The following is an 18870-nucleotide window of genomic DNA, read 5'->3' on the forward strand; positions in this document are numbered from 1 at the left end:
ATGTAGCTTCTGGGCATGAGCGGGTTTGTCCTGACGAGGCCTAGAGGTTGTTGTTGTTGTCAAATTAATGTCACATCTGCCGGAGCCTTGAGCACGTCAGTGTCATCCATGTTTTCATGCCTTCTGAATTAATGGGTAGTTTATTAGGGCTTTAAATTCTTCCCTGTGGTGGGCTGGTGCCCCACCCAGGGTGAGTCTGGAATCGATTCAGCAGTTAAGGATAGTGGGTGTGTGTTCTTCTCTGTAGTTATCATCCCAGAATAAACAGGGCAGAATTTTAACATGATCTTGTTTTGGACAAAAGCACAGATGATTTTGATGCCTTAAAATAGCCATGTGCCAACCATATGCCACCGCTCCTTACTGGCTCAAAACACAGTCAAAACCATTAGTTATTCTGAACACACAGGCACAAGGCAAGAAAATATAAGACCTCAAAATGTTCAGTAACAATAACAATAAGCTGTAAGAAGTCATCTCATTGTTAATCTGTCAGTTAACTTCTACAGGCCTACTGGTCAAACCTCTGGCCTGTGTGTTGGGCTGGGCAGACGGAGGCCCAGGGGCAGCAGCAGCAGCAACAGGAGCCACTTTGCTCGCCACAGCTGACTGGCTGGCCGGCTCTTTGTGCTTGGAGATTGGCATGGGAGAGGGCAGGAACTGTTTGGGCAGGCCTTTAAAGAACCAAGCTCCAGATCGTTTCCATACCTGAAACAAGAGGCATATAAAAAAACACATCAAATACACCACGGTAGTTACCAATTGTACAGGTGTACCCATTGCACATGTGTAGATTTCAATTGTACATTTGTAGATATATATATCATATTATATCATATAACATATTTATTTTTGCTGCTATTATCTCTGTTTTACTGCTATTACCTCTGTTTCTATCCACTTTCTGCCGTGACAAATGCAATTTCCCACTTGTGGGATCTAATCTTATCTTATCTCTTAATACAGGCATATAGACTAATAATATGAATAAACGTTAAATGGTCTGGCATTTAGGCAGTTATATTGATACCTTCTTAGAAATCTTACCATCATAACAGAAAAGTACTATGGTTCATCTTGTCTCTCTGTGGCGTAAAATTTGTTGATACTATATTATATACATAATCTCCTGGTAACGACAGGGAAGGTGGTGTCATACTAGAAGTGGTTATTCAGAATGTCATATTGTGGCAGCTTTACTACATAATAACCATCCTGGATGGGAGAGACAGGATAGTCATTCTGATGGCAGCTGTTGTAAATCTTTGGTTCATTTTGAAAAACCCAGGAATGTACAGGAGCCTGACAGGCCTTTAAGCAGTGGATTCAACACCCCCCCTGATAGGTGCCCATAATCACAGGCCATAAAAGGCAGTCAAATTCAATGATGCTAAAAGGTGTCTGCTCTCCAAATTATTCCTCTTGGTCCTGTACTCTACTCTCTTAATCAAAAAAGGAGGAGAAATGAAGCGGTAACTTTGTGTATTTCTGACAGGAAGAACATTGTTTCAGGAGGATAACACATTTGCCATGACCTTCTCTGCTGCGCTGTGATGAACACCAGACCTTATTGTCTTCATTAGTTCACCAGTGTTTCATTAATCTCAATGCAGGTCTTCTACCACATGTCTTAATCTATTGTTTACTCTCTCCATCGTCCTGACTCCTGCATGCTCCCAGTCATCACAATTATACAGCATTATAAAGAAAGACGCGCAAGTGAGTCTCACCTCCCTCTGTTCGCTGCAGATCTTGCACAGCCACACAGCTCTGGGTCGGCTGTGGTTCTGCACGCCACATTTGGAGCACATATTCTAAAATAGGCAAAAGGGAGAATTTATTTGTCTACAATTAAAACCATTATTAGCTTTTGCAATTGTACTTTTTCTAATTCATTGACAGGTTTCACGATATGTTCATCCATGATAGCACTAATAGTGCCCTTTGAGTCATAATGGCTGAATAGCCTCAGCAAAAAATGCAACACATTAACTTAATATTCTTATGTAGTGTTTTGAGAATAATAATTATATTGTGTTTTGTAATAATAATTTCACCAATTAAATGGCAAAGCTTTGCATGTTTTATCTCAAGTATTACCGACTTATGCATTCATATATTTAATCTCTTTGCTCCTTTCTTGAATATCTAGGCTAATAGAGGCAGGAAATAACTGCTTTGCTTGTGCACTTATCGATTTCTATAGCATTTAGCTTTTCCTTCAGGTTGCCTGTTGGCTTTGGTAAAGGGAGAAAGAACCCAGCTTTCACCCTGCCCAGGTGACTTCAAATTATGAGAAATTCTGAACTAGAGCAGACAGCAGAATTGATTGGTAAAATGGCAGAGCAATAAAAGGGGTTGAAGTGAGACTACTAAAGTTTCAGTATATATGATGTAGGCTTGCAGCTGCAAAGAATAGAGCAGAACAGAGAAAGAACGTTTCGGAGAATGTTTCAGAGATAAGAGAAATACACTGCTCAAAAAAAGAACAAAACCAAAAAAAATGGAACTCAAAAATAAGACATCCTAGATCTGAATGAATGAAATATTCTCATTAAATACTTCTGTTCACTGTTCTTTGCATAGTCGAATATGCTGAGAAAAATCACACAAAAAGTCAAATTTATCCATCCCTGGAGGTCTGGATTTGGAGGCACACTCTTTGGGGAAAAACCTAATGGCAGTCGGGCTACCTCTGGTGATCACGTGGAGGTCTGTGCAGACCCCCAAAGAAATGCTGCCCAACACCATTACTGACCCACTGCCAAACCGGTCATGCTGGAGGATGTGCAGGCAGCAGAACATTCTCCACGGCGTCTTCAGACTCTGTCACATCTGTCACATGTGCTCAGTGTAAACCTGCATTTATTTGTGAAGCGCAAAGGGCGCCAGCTGCGAATTTGCCAGTCTTTGCCCAAACTGCTGGAGTTTATTTTGCAGGGCTCTGGTGGTGCTCCTCCTGTTCCTCCTTGTACAAAGGCAGAGTTAGTGGTCCTGCTGCTGGGTTGCTGCCCCTCTATGGCCTCCTCCACGTCTCCTGATGTACTGGCCTGTCTCCTGGAAGCCCCTCCATGCTCTGGACACTACACTGACACTCACAGCAAACCTTCTTGCCACAGCTCGCATTGATGTGCCATCCTGGATGAGCTGCACTCATGCTACAACTAGAGAGAAAGCACCACCAGTATTCAAAAGTGACCAAAACATCAACCATAAAGCATATGAGAAGTGGTCTGTGGTCACCACCTGCAGAACCATGCCTTTATTGGGGATGTCTCGCTAATCGCCTTTAATTTCCAATTGTTGTCTATTCTATTTGCACAACAGCATGAGAAATTGATTGTCAATCAGTGTTGCTACAGTTTGATTCCACAGACGTGTGATTGACGGAGTTACATTGTGTTGTTTAAATGTTCCCTTTGTTTTTTGAGCAGCATATATTCAGTTTAAACTTAAACGTTTATTAGTTTATTAAATGTAACTACTCATAGTTTAATGTACACATGGAGACATATCTGGGGAACAGGAATGTCTCACTGTTGTACAAAGGATCTTCTGACAGAGGCACTATTACTGGAGAGGTACTTGAGCAGTAACTCTGAGCAATGTGAAAAGCCAGTGTTTCTCCAGTGTTAAAGACCATCCAAGCAGTCTGATGCTGTAGATCAAGATTAAGTCTTTCTGTAAATCAGAGTGCCCCAGTTGACACAGAAACATCACTGAATCCATTATTCAAGGCATGGAACACAGTTAAGATCTTTGAAACACAAAAGATTGATGAAAAGGTAAAACATGTCTGGTGACCAGAGAAACTGCATGGTCTCATATTCTGAGCACCTGCCTCCAGTGAAATAACAGAAGACTTTCAAACTGAGGCGATAATCATAAAGAGGGGCGAGGATACATTTCCTTCCATCGATCAAATGCAATTAAACTGAAGGAGGTCTGAAAGATGCTTGCTGAATCACTCCTGAGCTTTTCTCCAGTAACCACATTGTGCTATTCCCAGCCAAAGACACAGATACAGCAAGGAAAAAATCAATCAAGTTGTATCAAAATATTAGGCATGATGGCTACAGGAAGGCTTTACATTTCAGAATTTACCAAATGTTTGTGCAACACACAATGTCCGGTAATTACATATACAATATGAATATACAATTGAAAAGTTAAGTGAGCAGGAGATCAAAAGATTAAGGCTTTTACTTTTAGCATTTTTCTTTTGTACAGTTCTAGAGTGGAAAAAACACACACCAAGCTAAAGTTAAATCCATTAGCCATTGCTCCTGTAAGGGACTCCCCAGCATTATGAAAACTAAATTTAAGGCTGAAAGAACATATCAAAGTATTTTCAGGTAGTTGATCACTCAATTTATATATTATTGCAATTGAAGATTATGGCCTGGTAGATGTCATGTTGCGGTCTGAAAATAATAAAGCCCAAAAACAAAAACAGGTGAATAAGAAATTTTATCCTCATGTTACATATTTTTCACCCTAACACAGAGTGAAGCAGGCTGGAATTGATTTCTCTGAAGATGCTTTATTTTCATGGTGTTAAAAATTCGATTTGATTCAATTGTCTTGCTCTCTGAGTAAATGTTTACACAAGGTTTTATTGGAGATATTATTGCCACCCATGTTCACTTTGGTTAAGTAGCTTCAATGAACATTTCAGCTTCAACTGAAATGTTCAACTTTCACCTGAATTACATTTATTCAGAAAAAAACAAAACCCTCATGGATGGTTATAGAGTGAGTGTGTGAGTGATATACAAAACAATATGTATGGTTACTTGTATTTTTCTCTTGGTCCTCATAATAAAGACCACATGGTATCACTTTCAACCCAGTAACCGGAGATGCATGAGACAGTATATTTCTTGGTGCCAGACCCAAGCCCAGGTAAATGGGGAGGGTTGCGCCAGGAATTGTGCAAACAATCAGACTGGTTGATCCACTGTGGTGACCCCTAACAGGAGAAAACGAAGGAATAAAGTCCAGGAAAGTCCTTGTTTACCATTAGAAACAGTATCCTATTGAAATGTTTTTGAATATTTTTTAAATATTAAAACATAGAAACCACCTTAACATAGAACCATACATATGAAGGTGGATTCTATATTTCTATTAATGCAGTAATTAGTTGGTTCTCAATGTATACCGAGCATTGTTCCACAAAGCTGGATTTCTCAGTTAGCTAAATACAGGATGATACTCTAAATTATCATTTGCTAATCACAACTTCTTGCTCAGGTTAATCCTGCAAACTGCTAAATTTCTTTTATGACACTGCATCACAATGGCTTTTCAGCTCAACCTTTACCTCTGAATAGTCAACTGACGGATTGTATATATTAACACTGGAACAGTTATTTCTGGCTTTTATATAAAACAACCCCATTCCTTCGCTAGACATGACTGGGTAAGATAAGACGTTAGCAGTGGTGTACATTGCATGGGTGCTATGTATAACATCCGAACCATTCTTGAGTTCCAGCTCAATCAGCCTTCTAAAATGGAAATATTAATGGTTTCCTGGAAAGATAACCTCATTCAAGATTAATTCTGGAATATAACCTCACTGAGTGGTAAGACTTGTCAGCTCTGTCTGGCAATTAGCTTTCGCATGGCATCTGCATGTTGGCATAAACCAATCAGCTTTTACATTATAACTAATATGTAGGTGCCCCATTCATTTCATCTGCTGGTTTGCTCCAATGGTTTGCTGGTTTGCTCTCGCTATACTTGTAATAGTGACAATAAAGTTCTATCTATCTATCTATCTATCTATCTATCTATCTATCTATCTATCTATCTATCTATCTATCTATCTATCTATCTATCTATCTATCTATCTATCTATCTATCTATCTATCTATCTATCTATCTATCTATCTATCTATCTATCTATCTATCTACAGAGAATAGTTTGTTTATAAGTTTAGAAGATATGTATAGAAGAATTAGCTTTGGGTTATTCCTTGCTTAAAAAAGCAAAGCGAAATGATGCAGTGACAAGACAACAGCATGCTGTACGGCAAAATGAACTGGCATGAAGCAAAGTGCAATCAACATAATGCAATCTCATCAACATGAGACATTAAAAAGCTAATTTTACAGTATCCTGACAGTAAAAAATGCTTATTTCATATTATTCTACGCAATGAGAGTTGAGAGAAACAGCTGCTGGCATTAAGCCAGCTCTGAGAATATGACTCATCAGACTGAATGGCAGTCACTTCAAATAACTATCAGCACTATAAGCTGAGGCAATACTGAGCCTGGGTCATCCGTCTCCTGCAGCTGCACGCAGTGCCTGACAAGCACGGTGGCAACTGTGGGATTATGACAGGTGCTTTGCTCTCCATTCGGAAGCATTAACATCAGCTGCATTAGACATCATTTTACACACTTGGTTTCTGGTGAGGATGCAGGGATTTTATTTCTGTATAGAGTTACAGTTCACATAGTTTGAATCAAATGCCAGCATCAGCAATTCACTGTCAAAAACCACACAAAACAAACAAACGAAAAAATGTAGCACAAAAGACACTGTGCAAATTTAAACGCCCTATTCAGCCAGGTGTAAGAAAAGCTGTAGTGGCAACAAAGCATGCAATGGAATTTAGGCAAATATGGAAAAATTTATTGCTACTATGTACTACAGTAACATCTTAGTGTACCAACAAAAGGCCCTGTAAAGTCCATCAATCGTTTTATTTATACAATGTATATTGGTTTCCTCACAAAGTTTCATTTACTTATTCCTGTGCACAAAATGCATTCCGTGCCACATAATGAATCATATAATAATCTGTTGCATTTTGTCCACAGACAGAGCAGGGATCTAGAGTGTGACAAATTTTAGTTGCACATGTGACCTAATATCTGAATATCTGAAAAAAACTGCTGTTGGTGAGGATCTCTGCAAAGGAGGAACAGGAACATATTGTATTCTAAACCAATCAGAGATCGTAAAGTTTGGGGCCCGCATCTGATTGGCTGTAGTCCAGAAATTCCTGTACATCTGAAAGTGTGTGTGCTGACTAGATGTAGCCACGGATTAGAGTTTTAACCAGGTCTTAAAAGTTAGACCCAAGTCCAACAAGTACAGCTTTTTAAAAGCTCAAACTCAATAACATTTTGTATGTCAGCCAACATGACTATACCAACATGCTTTGTGAATGTTACGAGTCATTTATATATAAATGTTAACGTAGTACTGCTTTATGTTCTGATTTGCATTTTATGTATGTTGAGGTGTCCTCAGGTCCTCTTAGTTCAGTCTGCCTTGTGGTCCATATTGTGGTTTGCTGCACAAAAAGCACTCATGGTTTTCTTTGATTTTTTTTTTGCCCCAAAGCCTTGCCATAGATGACATCACATGGCATTGCTCCAGATCTCCAGAGGAACTAAAATGTGAACAGTAAAGGACTGAGGCCTCACCTGAGCTGAAAGTGATCAGAAAGAGAACCAAGAGCCCTTTCAAATGAACACAAAAAGAGTCCCTACTCTTGTTCCACTTTTTGGACCACTTATAGGAATTCCCATAGATAATATTTTTATCACCGTATGCCCCCCCCCCCCCAATATGTTCTTATTCATGTTACACTAAAGTGTCCTGGACGAACCTTGTTTGACTCTTGTTTTTTTTGCCAATGTTTAGGCTGATATCAAATCTACACAACGTCAAATAGGGGTTCATCACAGAACAACATCTCTATGATCTGCTCTGGATCAACAGTGGGAAAAAATGTCTTACCTTCTTGCAGTCCTCGCACACTACAGAGCTGACCCCTGGAGTACCCAGCTGCTCTCCACACAGCAGACAGCGAGATACACCATCTCCACACACGGTTTTCTTCATGTTGTCTAGACGATTCACCAGACGTCTGTCAAAAGAACGGGACAGGCATTATACACAATTCAGAGTGGCTCATTTGACTCCTTTGAGTTCACCTTAAGTTGAAGTTTAACAGACAGCCACTCAGTCTTTCAAGGCAATGGATAACATATGTGTTATTGTTCAGAATTAATATTTGATATTTTGTTTATCCCTTTTTCTCAACCATAACCAGAAAATAATCCACAAATCAACTCCACCCAACACAAACTGCACAGTCACTAATACAAAAAGATGCATCATTGCTATATTTAAAAGCACTTCATTATGTTTAACCAAAACCCAGTGATATTATTTAACATTCCCCAAAGAACAAGCTCTCTCCGTGTTCTTTAGCTGTCGGTAAGACTGCTTGATCTCTATATCTCTCTTTAGCAGCCCCTCCTTTTCAGTCCCTCTCTTGCGCTGACCCAATGCGTTCCTGCTCCATTGCCTCCATCTTCTCAGCACGGGCAATCACATTGTTGATGATCTCCTTTTCCTCATCTGTCAGATCGGGCCCAGGGCCGGGGCCTGGAGGAGAGCTCCAGTTTCCTCTGATAACCATAAGACACAGAGAATAAACTACAGGACTGTACATTGGTGATGTATATAGCAATGCTGACTAAATATCAGCTTTTGCTTTCAATTCTAAACACTACAGACAGACATAAAAGAGTAAAGCAGAAGGGTACTTACTGGTCTTTATCACTGAAGTACAGGGAACAAAAAAAGAAAGAAAATCCAGAAACAATGTGTTATTTCAGTTAGGGATAAAGTTATCAATCAACCAATAAACCATTAGGGACATTAGATGTACGTTAACCATGAGCTCCTCGTTTCAGTTGTCTTGCAATCTCCACACTAGAAACATCCCACTGACCTCTTTGTTTTATTTCCTGTTTACCCTTTGTGATATTCTTTATTTGTGATTGTTCTGGCTACTCACTTCCCATGAAAGCCCCTCATCCCCATCACAGCGTCTGTCATGGCTGCAGCTCCTTGGCTCTGCAGAGAAAAAAACATTACGCTTCACTCTACTGCATGCACACTATCAACTAACCATACGGTCACTATCACAAAGTAGAAAAAAAATGAGGGGGGTAGAAAACAAAACTTGTGGTGACTGGTACAGACCCACAAGTCATGATTATGGACCTCTCTCGTGTGGCCTTTGGCAACACCCCGTATAGCTCCGATATGTGTAATGTAATTTTCCTGGATAAGAAAATTAATCGAAGTATGAAAAACTCCCATGCATCCTAATCTATAATTTACATAAAAATATTATCCTTTTCTCCATAACAAAACGTACACTTTATTATGCCCACTACAGTATGGGGCAGAACTAGCATACGGTGGTTGGCTGATGTGGGTGATGTCCAAAGATTGGATCTTCTCTCATCTACTTCTCTCAAAACTCTGTTTATTACAGATATCTGTTTATACTCCCTGTGAAGATTTCACCAGTTTACTTCATCCATCTCTGCCCACACATAGAACCAACCAATCACATGGTCCATGTGCCAAGTCAGAGAAGAGCTATTCACACCTGTGACACCAGCTATCATGCAAAGCATTACATCATGGTTGGCAGCTTTAACCCATGTATAATCAGACCCCCTTTGCCCCTCATATCTAGAGACAAAGACAGCTACACATAGAAAAGCACTCCTATACAGTATTGTTTTCAATTTTAATAATAATGTAACACTCCTATTATACAGTCCCTCCAGGATCCTGCAGTGTCAACCTCTCTATGTGGTAGTAGCCTAGTGGGTAACACACTCGCCTATGAACCAGGAGACCCGGGTTCGAATCCCACTTACTACCATTGTGTCCCTGAGCAAGACACTTAACCCTAAGTTGCTCCAGGGAGACTGTCCCTGTAACTACTGATTGTAAGTCGCTCTGGATAAGGGCGTCTGATAAATGCTGTAAATGTAAATGTCTATGTGAACTCTATGCAGCCTTAAGCCTTACATCTGGGCTTGACTGCACTACAAACTGCCACCAAGCCGCTCTATTGGCCATTTACTTTCTTTCAGATTTATTCTAAAACTACATCAAAATGCACACACAAATGCAGTCAGGCAAAATTAAACTAGGATACTAGGAATTTTTCTAACTCTGTACCCACAGACCATTTTGTACCCAATTAGGTATTATATACACAGCAAAAATAGTGTGTAGTGGATATAGTGGATAGTGTGTAGCCAATTTAATGTTGATTAAAATGGACAAATCCTTCTAAATGTTGTAGAGAAGCAATCAGCACCAGGGAGAAATATTGTCAATGTGAGTCGAGTAGGAAAGGGTTCATGGTTACCCTGAGGTTGTGTTTTGTGACAGAAGGAGAGATTGGAGAATTTTCCAAGGACAATACCAAGAATCAAAGAGGCCACTGACAAATAGTGGTGAAAATCAGAACTGATCCATTGGCTAGGCCAGCATTTCTTAAACTATGGGACGTGGAGCCTTGCTTCTGCACCAATCAATATTCAGTCAGATCAGATCTGATCTCAGCACTTTTGTCAAATGCTCATAGTGTAAGATATTTGTTGTTCATCTGTCAGTGTACTAGTCAGTGCATTTACAAGAAATCCAAGATGCCCCTTCCAATATCACTTAGTGGGACAATAGATGAGACAACACCACACAAATCTCCCATTCTTAATGCCATGATAAAGCCTTAAACAAACATGTGGGTGATTGTAGGTGGCATATTTTTAGTGAGAGAGAGCACTTTCCACTCCCAGTGAGGTCGCGAGTACTTCTTGGCATCAGAAGAAGAAGCAGCCACACAGGGACATGATGATGACAGTGGCTGGTTTTTGTTTTTAGTTTTTCTTTCTCTATCTCTCGCCTCACTTTATTCTTTCCACTTTTTTCTGCTTAGAAATCTTCTCTTTCCACATGGCTTCTGTGCCCACAGCAGCATGATGTGACACACTGAGGGAGAACCAAAACGAGAGAGAAAGAGGGAGAAGGCATAGAAGGGAAATTCAAGCAAGGGAGCAAAAGAAAGTGTGAGGATGGGAAAATCAATAAACCTCATCTGTCTGCATTTTACACTGCAAGCTGAGGCAGCGCAGCAGAACTGACAGTGGGTGGTGGAGAGAGAGGGTGAGGTGGGGACGAAAGGGGGGATAGAGAAAAAAGAAGGTTGGTAAAGAAGATCAGAAGATCAGAATGCAGCAGGAATTAAATGATAGACAGACAGACAGAGAGATAGATAGATCTCTTTATTGCATAAGTCTGTGAAGCCAACATCATAACCTGGTCCTTAAATTTGTACCTGATAATCTGATTAAGGTAAAATCCAGCATCTTAATGTTTATCAAAATGTATGAATATGTGTGAATGAAACCTCCCTTTCCTCTTTCATGATGTTTGTAATAGTTTTAGAACTTGTATACAATACAATTCCTGAAAGGCTTTTCCCATGAGTATGTTGAATATCTGCATTAAAGTCTAGGGTCCCTACACTGACAATGATAAGACTTACTCTAATTTGATTTCATTTATAATAATTGTAGACAACCTCTGGGGACACTCTTTTTGTCTCATTATAAAAACATTATTATTAAAATTACCATGAGCCTTACTTTGAGGATGAGTTGTCAAACATGTGGAATTATTAATCATTTACTAAAAATCATGTTTATGAATCAATTCACAAATTGATTTATAACCACACATTTGGGCTTAATTTACCCTGTAGGGTGTGTGCGTCCTATTTAAGATAAGATAACTTAATTACAGAGTAAGGTAAGGCTTAATTACAATGTGCTTGACAGATCTATGTTTTACCCCAAGGAACCTGTGTAACGCCAATTGATAAGGAGTTAATACACTACACAGCCTTGTCACGTTCCTAAGTCTAGGGGTCTCAGAAACGCAACAAGGGTGTGGAGAGGAGGAGGTCCACTGTTACACAAGCAACCAAACAAACAATACAAACAGTGCTTTTATTTACAGTGTGCTAACAGGTTCAATAAGACAGAGGACTCAGGACAGCTAACTAACATCAAAACAGCTTAATGGAAGGGATGGGATAACAGCAGGGATAACTAAAACACGTACAAGTTACCAAAAACGGCACATGACAAGCTAAAAGCTAACAGGCTAACAACAAAGGGTCTATCACACAACGAAACAAGAAACACGAATGAGATCCCCAACGGAGCTCTATGCAGATCTCCGTGGACCCTGGGGACCTCCCAAAAGCATAAGGGCCTAGCAGACCCTGGGGACCTCCCGAAGACCATCTGAAGTCTCTTTAAATAGGTGGAGGTGACCAATGACAGATGGAGCTGGTAGGCCTCAACTCCTCCCACGAAGTCAACCTAAAAGGGACAGGACACAAAAACACAGCCAAACACACAGAACACGTGGGAGCATACGTCCAGGGACGTAACACCCCCACCACCAAATATCAACCCTTCGGTTGATCCAAGAGTGCACAAGATAAAGCATTGGCATTCAAATACAATATCTGCACTATTCAACGAATCTCAATTTTTTTGAAGGTCCAAAAACAAGCAGTGGACAACAAATTTGTATACTCAAAATCAAAAATGGTGGTGGTTGTAAAATAGGGCAAAACTTAAGCAAACTATGATCCAATGAAATATTTCCCCCACTTCCACAGAAATACAAAAATGGCAGCGATTGGGAAAAATAATAGGGCAAACTGGGCACTCCACACTGCTCTTGGGGACTAATAACCTAAGAGACAGTAGGCCCACAAACAGATGCACCGCCATACAACAGTCGTCCTAGACTTAACCCGAACGGGAGCTTTACACAAAAGCACACTCAGTGCTTACTCTGGTACTTAGTCACGTTCCATTCCAACCTGCTGCTCCAACTTTCTGAGCTCAAGCTCATGCTGACACTCCAGTTGGCAAAAGCTGAAGCTCCTGCACCATTTTGCAAGCCCGTAGTTACGGTATTCGCATTCTGGACAAACTCTCGCTGAATCAAGCCACTCACGCTTCTCCAATGAGCACTCACGGATTTTTACATCCGCATCAGAGTCACTCGCCGGATCGGCAGAAATGCTTGACGAGAGCACATCAGCAGGCAGGGCTGGGAAAAACGTTCCTATTGACCATCACGCTCCACAACTGAAACAGTGTATCCTTCCGCCGAAGAACCTCACTACTGAGAGTGAGCGAACACCACACGGCAATTCAAAGAGTCTCTTTCAAACACTGTGCCGAACGAATGCAGAAGGAGCACTAACGAATGTCCACAAATGATACAAACACAGCCACCACACACAAAATGCATCTTGTGCTAACTTTAGACCCACACCTGTGTGCACAAACAGATCAACTGCCCCACACAAACTTGTACGCCAAAAACAAAAAGCTGAATACTAACAACCACCCAAGCCTACACAAACTCCTCTCCACCCGAACGTATACCTGAGGCCACAAACACAACAGCAAAATTGTAAATCCGGTCCTAAACATGCCTAACACAATCTACCTTAACCTATCTGCTCTTCGGAGGGTACCGATTGGAGGCAACTTTGAACGCCGAACGTCACCCCGGTCAGACTCAAGCTGAGGCTGTCCGTGTGACGGCGTACCCCCACCCGGAGTAGCTCCAAAAGAAAGAAAGGAAAAATAACAAAGCAAAATAACAAAAGTGGTGCTCTGCAGGGAGGGCATTGCCACAGCAAAGACCCCAAGAGACACCCTAACTTACCGGATATATGATTCTGCTCACAAACACCAAACCAAGGAAAAAAACATCTTGGACGAGCCCCCATTTGTCATGTCACTATTCCTAAGGGTCTCAGAAACGCAACAAGGGTGTGGAGAGGAGGAGGTCCACTGTTACACAAGCAACCAAACAAACAATACAAACAGTGCTTTTATTTACAGTGTGCTAACAGGTTCAATAAGACAGAGGACTCAGGACAGCTAACTAACATCAAAACAGCTTAATGGAAGGGATGGGATAACAGCAGGGATAACTAAAACACGTACAAGTTACCAAAAACGGCACATGACAAGCTAAAAGCTAACAGGCTAACAACAAAGGGTCTATCACACAACGAAACAAGAAACACGAATGAGATCCCCAACGGAGCTCTATGCAGATCTCCGTGGACCCTGGGGACCTCCCAAAAGCATAAGGGCCTAGCAGACCCTGGGGACCTCCCGAAGACCATCTGAAGTCTCTTTAAATAGGTGGAGGTGACCAATGACAGATGGAGCTGGTAGGCCTCAACTCCTCCCACGAAGTCAACCTAAAAGGGACAGGACACAAAAACACAGCCAAACACACAGAACACGTGGGAGCATACGTCCAGGGACGTAACAGCCTCTCTGTGTGTGTGTGCGTGTGTACATGCTCAAAGGCATACAACAATGGTCAGTGCATAATGCACTTCAATATCTACTGTATACTATAAATGATAGTGCTCAAAACACACATTCATACATGTATATAGTGCTCATTATATGCTCCTTCATGCAAACACAATGTCAAACCCATAGACAAAGTTTAAGTGTGTGCGCTGAGTGAATGTAATCCCACTGCGGTCATCATAATTGTATTATGGCTGCGAATGTCCCACCATTATCTTTTTGAGTTGGCAATGTCCACAGTACGCAGTGGTGGCCTAGCAAGTAAGGAAACTGACCAGTGAACAGTAGGTTGCAGTGGTCCCAAACCACCAAGGTCCCCACAATCCCCACACACTGCTACCCAGGCACAATCATTAGAATGCAAAATTAGGTATACTTTCTAAGAATACATATTGATTAAGTTCAGGGACTAAATACAGTTATTTAGATTTTTCACCATGTCAGGTATAGGTATAGTTAGGTTTAGCTCTAACTATAGTCTATGAGATATATGTATAAAATATATGTATTTTTCTGTTCATCATGTCATGGGTTATCTCACTAGACAAAATACTCTTAAGAGGCAAATTTACAAAAGGATGTTACATTACATTCATTTTATATGGAATTCTGACAGAGTGGCGTTAAAGATTTGAATAGTTTTGTCTCAACGTCAGCTGCACACTGTGATGTGCTGCATTTCAGGAAGGAAAGAGAAAGCGATCCTGTTGACTACGCGAAAGAGGCAGCGAGAGCTGGAGGAGAGGAGGGAGGAAATGGGGAGGGGTTGAGGAGGAAATGAGAGTGCTGCTGTCATCGTTCCCATCGCAACCATTCCTCATCTTTTCATGAGAAACAGAAGTCTCCAACTTCAAATTAGAAACCTTCAAAGTGCACTGTGTTTTGCATTTAGCCTTGTCTAAGGCCTTGCAGTGCTTACAAAGTTGCATAATGACACGCGCCTGCATTGCGGCCATCCAACGCCAAATTGATGAGGATGGAAGCTGATGCAGCAAATGCCAATATGATCTGATTCTGCATTAAGATAAGTATCATCTAAAACCAGACCTTCCTTTATCACAACATTTAGTTTATGGCTCAAGGATCCTAAAGGCTACGTGAAGAGTTCAGAATGTAGTCCAGGTGTCTGGACTACAACTCTCAGGAGGAGGAGGAGTGAAACTCTATTCAAACAAAGGAAAAACACAACCCGTAGTAATTTAAAGATCATAGGGATTAACACTCCACTGGCCTCCTTGAGATAACACGGCAGAGCCAGAGGACCAGACTATGCGGTGGCCCGCTGGAGGAATAGTCACATTCTGCCTTTAAGCACAATTCACCTACAGACCTTACAGGAAATTGATAAAACAGGACACCAAGACTCAGACTCATTTAACCTTCACCATTACTGGTGCATCAGACATTGACAATTCAACTATCATGTTTTATTAAAGTGTATTAGTATAAACGGTATTTTATGCTATGGTGAAACACTAAGTAATCCATGTTTGATATCAGTCTCCTCTGTATTTTGTGTAAAGAATGTTGAAGAATGTGTCTGAATGAAAAAGAATAGATTCTGGACTGTATGGTCATTGCAGATAATTATAAGTACCACTGGTTCACGAAGGAGGCACCGACCCCCTCCCTCCGCGACGGATCATTTGTCCACGCCATGTCCAGGGCGGGGATCAATACCGAAAATAAAAGTGCTGACACGTCCTTCGTCGTTTGTTTTTTCGCCTCTCTAAACTTTTCAAATCTCTAATTTAGTCAACACGTGACCCGCCTCCTCTCGGACGTCGAGGCTCAGGAGTCCGCGGCAACTTCAGGCACCGAACTCACTAACCGACTGCGAGCAGAACCCGAGCAGACACGGAAATACACGAAGCCAGCCCGAACAACCCGGCTGTCTGCGAGCAGAACCCGAGCAGAGACGGAAATACACGAAGCCAGCCCGAACAACCCGGCTGTCTGCGAGCAGAACCCGAGCAGAGACGGAAATACACGAAGCCAGCCCGAACAACCCGGCTGTCTGCGAGCAGAACCCGAGCAGAGACGGAAATACACGAAGCCAGCCCGAACGAGGCGACGCGCCGACAGCCGCAACACGCTGCTAAGCAACAAGACAGCCGACGACCGCGCTCACACAAAGATCCCTCACGCACCACGCGAAGTCTCTCGATATCCAACGATATCGCTTTCCTGATAACTGCTGATAACTGCTTTCTGATTCTCCTCTGTCAGTCTCAAGACAGAGTTTGCATGTGGGCTCGGGCCAGTGGTGGCCTAGCGGTTAAGGAAGTGGCCCCGTAATCAGAAGGTTGGCGGTTCCAATCCCGATCCGCCAAGTTGCCACTGAGGTGACACTGAGCAAAGCACCGTCCCCACACACTGCTCCCCGGGCGCCTGTCGTGGCTGCCCACTGCTCACTCAGGGTGGTGGGTTAAATGCAGAGGACAAATTTCACTGTGTGCTGTGCTGCTGTGTATCACAAGTGACAACCACTTCACTTTCACTTTCAAAGTTTCATGTTACACCAACCTGCTTATACAGTGAAAGTGAAGTGATTGTCATTGTGAAACACTGCAGCACAGCACACGGTGACACAACGAAATGTGTCCTCTGCATTTAACCATCACTCAGTGAGCAGTGGGCAGCCATGACTGGCAAACTTCTGATTATGAGGCCACTTCCTTAACCACCAGGCCACCACTGCCCCCACTGTATAAAGTTTGAATCTGATGTTTAGTTAAAGGTAAAGACCATACCATTAAAGTATGTATCATGATTATGTGTGAATGGGTGAGTGAATGAAACCGGATTAAATGTATTTTCTGTCCCCCCCCTGTTTATTATGTTGTACTAATAGATTCGTCTCCTCACTAAAACTCAGAATTTCTTGTGAGTGTACAGAGTTTTCCTACATTAAGATAAGGTCACTACACCGGAAAATACCTCATCTGCTCTTAATTAAGATCTTTTACTAGTAATAGTGAATAATTCTGGGGGTGCCCTTGTTATTTGCACATGTATGCATTTATTATTAATTATTACCACAAGACTAACTTGCTGGATGAATTGTCAATTGCTGGTAATTCCTGATATTTTAGTGTACATCCATGTTTGAGTACTGGTTTAGCCACCCTCATCGCCATCCACGTACACGATCCTATGAACAACGGTTTATTATCCCTGCATTCTGGAGATATATAGATGCATGGGAGAGCGGCTAATGCCTGTGTTACAGCTCCATTCACTCACATGCTTGTTCAGGGGTTTGCGAAAGCTGCTAGAACAGATGATAGAATCAGGCTGCTGATGCAACTTGAGAAATCAGAACACGCATAGCGTCAGGCTACAAAGCAAAATGCCCACAGGACAGTGGAGCATGGGCTCTGCTAGAGAAATGCAGCACCTATTGATGCAGCACTGATTGCAAACAGAGCGTTTTATAGACATGCATCAGCACTGCAGCTTACGATTCATTATGTTGCAGTAGTTTGGAAGGCCTGATGTGAATGCAGCAATACGAGACTTTGGACTCAATACAGGACAAGTAGTAATTAATCAGCAAGAATGCTTGTGATGGCTACACCATTCTGGGCCTCACCCAAGTGGCCATATGATCCACCAATCAGAGCTTTAAGTGAGTTAATACGTCTGACATTTGAATGGTGGCACTCTGTCAATTAAGAAAAAGAGGTGATGACAAGAAGCTAGTGCCCTTCACAAGAGCTCTTAACCCTTAAGTACTTAATCAAATATACATGCCTGTCCTAGAAAGGAAAAGGCATGAGTAGTTGCCATTGATTAACTCAGACAGGGGAATCGCCACCTTCTACCTTTGTTTTTTACATGACTTTAGAAAGGTATGACTCTTTTGCTAGTCCTAAAATAGGAACATCCATTCTGATGGACATTAATGATGAAAGAGCTTTGTACTATGCCTGTTAAGACTGCCAATTCCCAACCAAACACTGACTCATAGGAATACTGACTCACAGGATTCTCAAGACAAAAAACTGACTCATAAGAATCTGAGGCTTTGAGCGAGTCCAGCAACAACCTCATCCAGTAGAGCAGTACTCATGCTGCAACAGCATTCTCTAAATCATTTGTTGAGCCTCTGCCCATTTTTTTCTTGTTCTCGACAACATGAAAAAAATTAATTAAGTGTTAACTGACTCAGCACTGACTGATTCTCAAATGTGAATTGTGAAGAAGTTCACAAAAATAGGTAAATGAGATGCTGAAATCAATGTGAACTTTGCGTTAGTTAATCATGAATTAGACAACAGTCATGTAGTGACAGGGTTTTGGGGCGCATCTGAAAGGATCCGAAAGGATCTGTTGAGCCACTGTCATACCCACTGAAACACCTGCTTTTCCTTGTTTTTTAAAGGAAACTAGTCAATAATGAAAACAAAGACTGTATAGTCTTGTTGGCAGTTGTAGCTGGCATTGCCACGACATCAAGGAGCACAGGTACTTGAACAAAAAAACATTTATTGTAATATGTATCTACATTGGGGATGGGGATGTGGGAACGGGTAGAAAAGGCTCACTCACACAGGGACACTCCACACTCACAACACATCTGAACAATACAAT

General features: G+C 41.5%; 1 protein-coding gene across 3 annotated transcripts in view; it reads right to left on the bottom strand.

The window, feature by feature from the left end:
* LOC114795445 (rabphilin-3A-like) overlaps positions 1–18870 on the bottom strand; it is a 45119-nt gene that overhangs the window by 13906 nt on the left and 12343 nt on the right. For all 3 annotated transcript variants that reach the window (XM_028988745.1, XM_028988734.1, XM_028988723.1), the window contains exons 2-7: positions 8835–8893; positions 8585–8596; positions 8317–8442; positions 7766–7895; positions 1731–1814; positions 525–708 (exon numbers count right to left, since the gene is read on the bottom strand). In XM_028988745.1, coding sequence (XP_028844578.1) covers positions 525–708; positions 1731–1814; positions 7766–7895; positions 8317–8442; positions 8585–8596; positions 8835–8875 — 577 coding nt within the window. In that variant the 5' untranslated portion in view covers positions 8876–8893. The remainder of the gene's footprint in view (positions 1–524; positions 709–1730; positions 1815–7765; positions 7896–8316; positions 8443–8584; positions 8597–8834; positions 8894–18870) is intronic.

The sequence above is a fragment of the Denticeps clupeoides genome, chromosome 1, assembly GCF_900700375.1.
Source record: "Denticeps clupeoides chromosome 1, fDenClu1.1, whole genome shotgun sequence".
Classification (NCBI taxonomy): domain Eukaryota; kingdom Metazoa; phylum Chordata; class Actinopteri; order Clupeiformes; family Denticipitidae; genus Denticeps; species Denticeps clupeoides.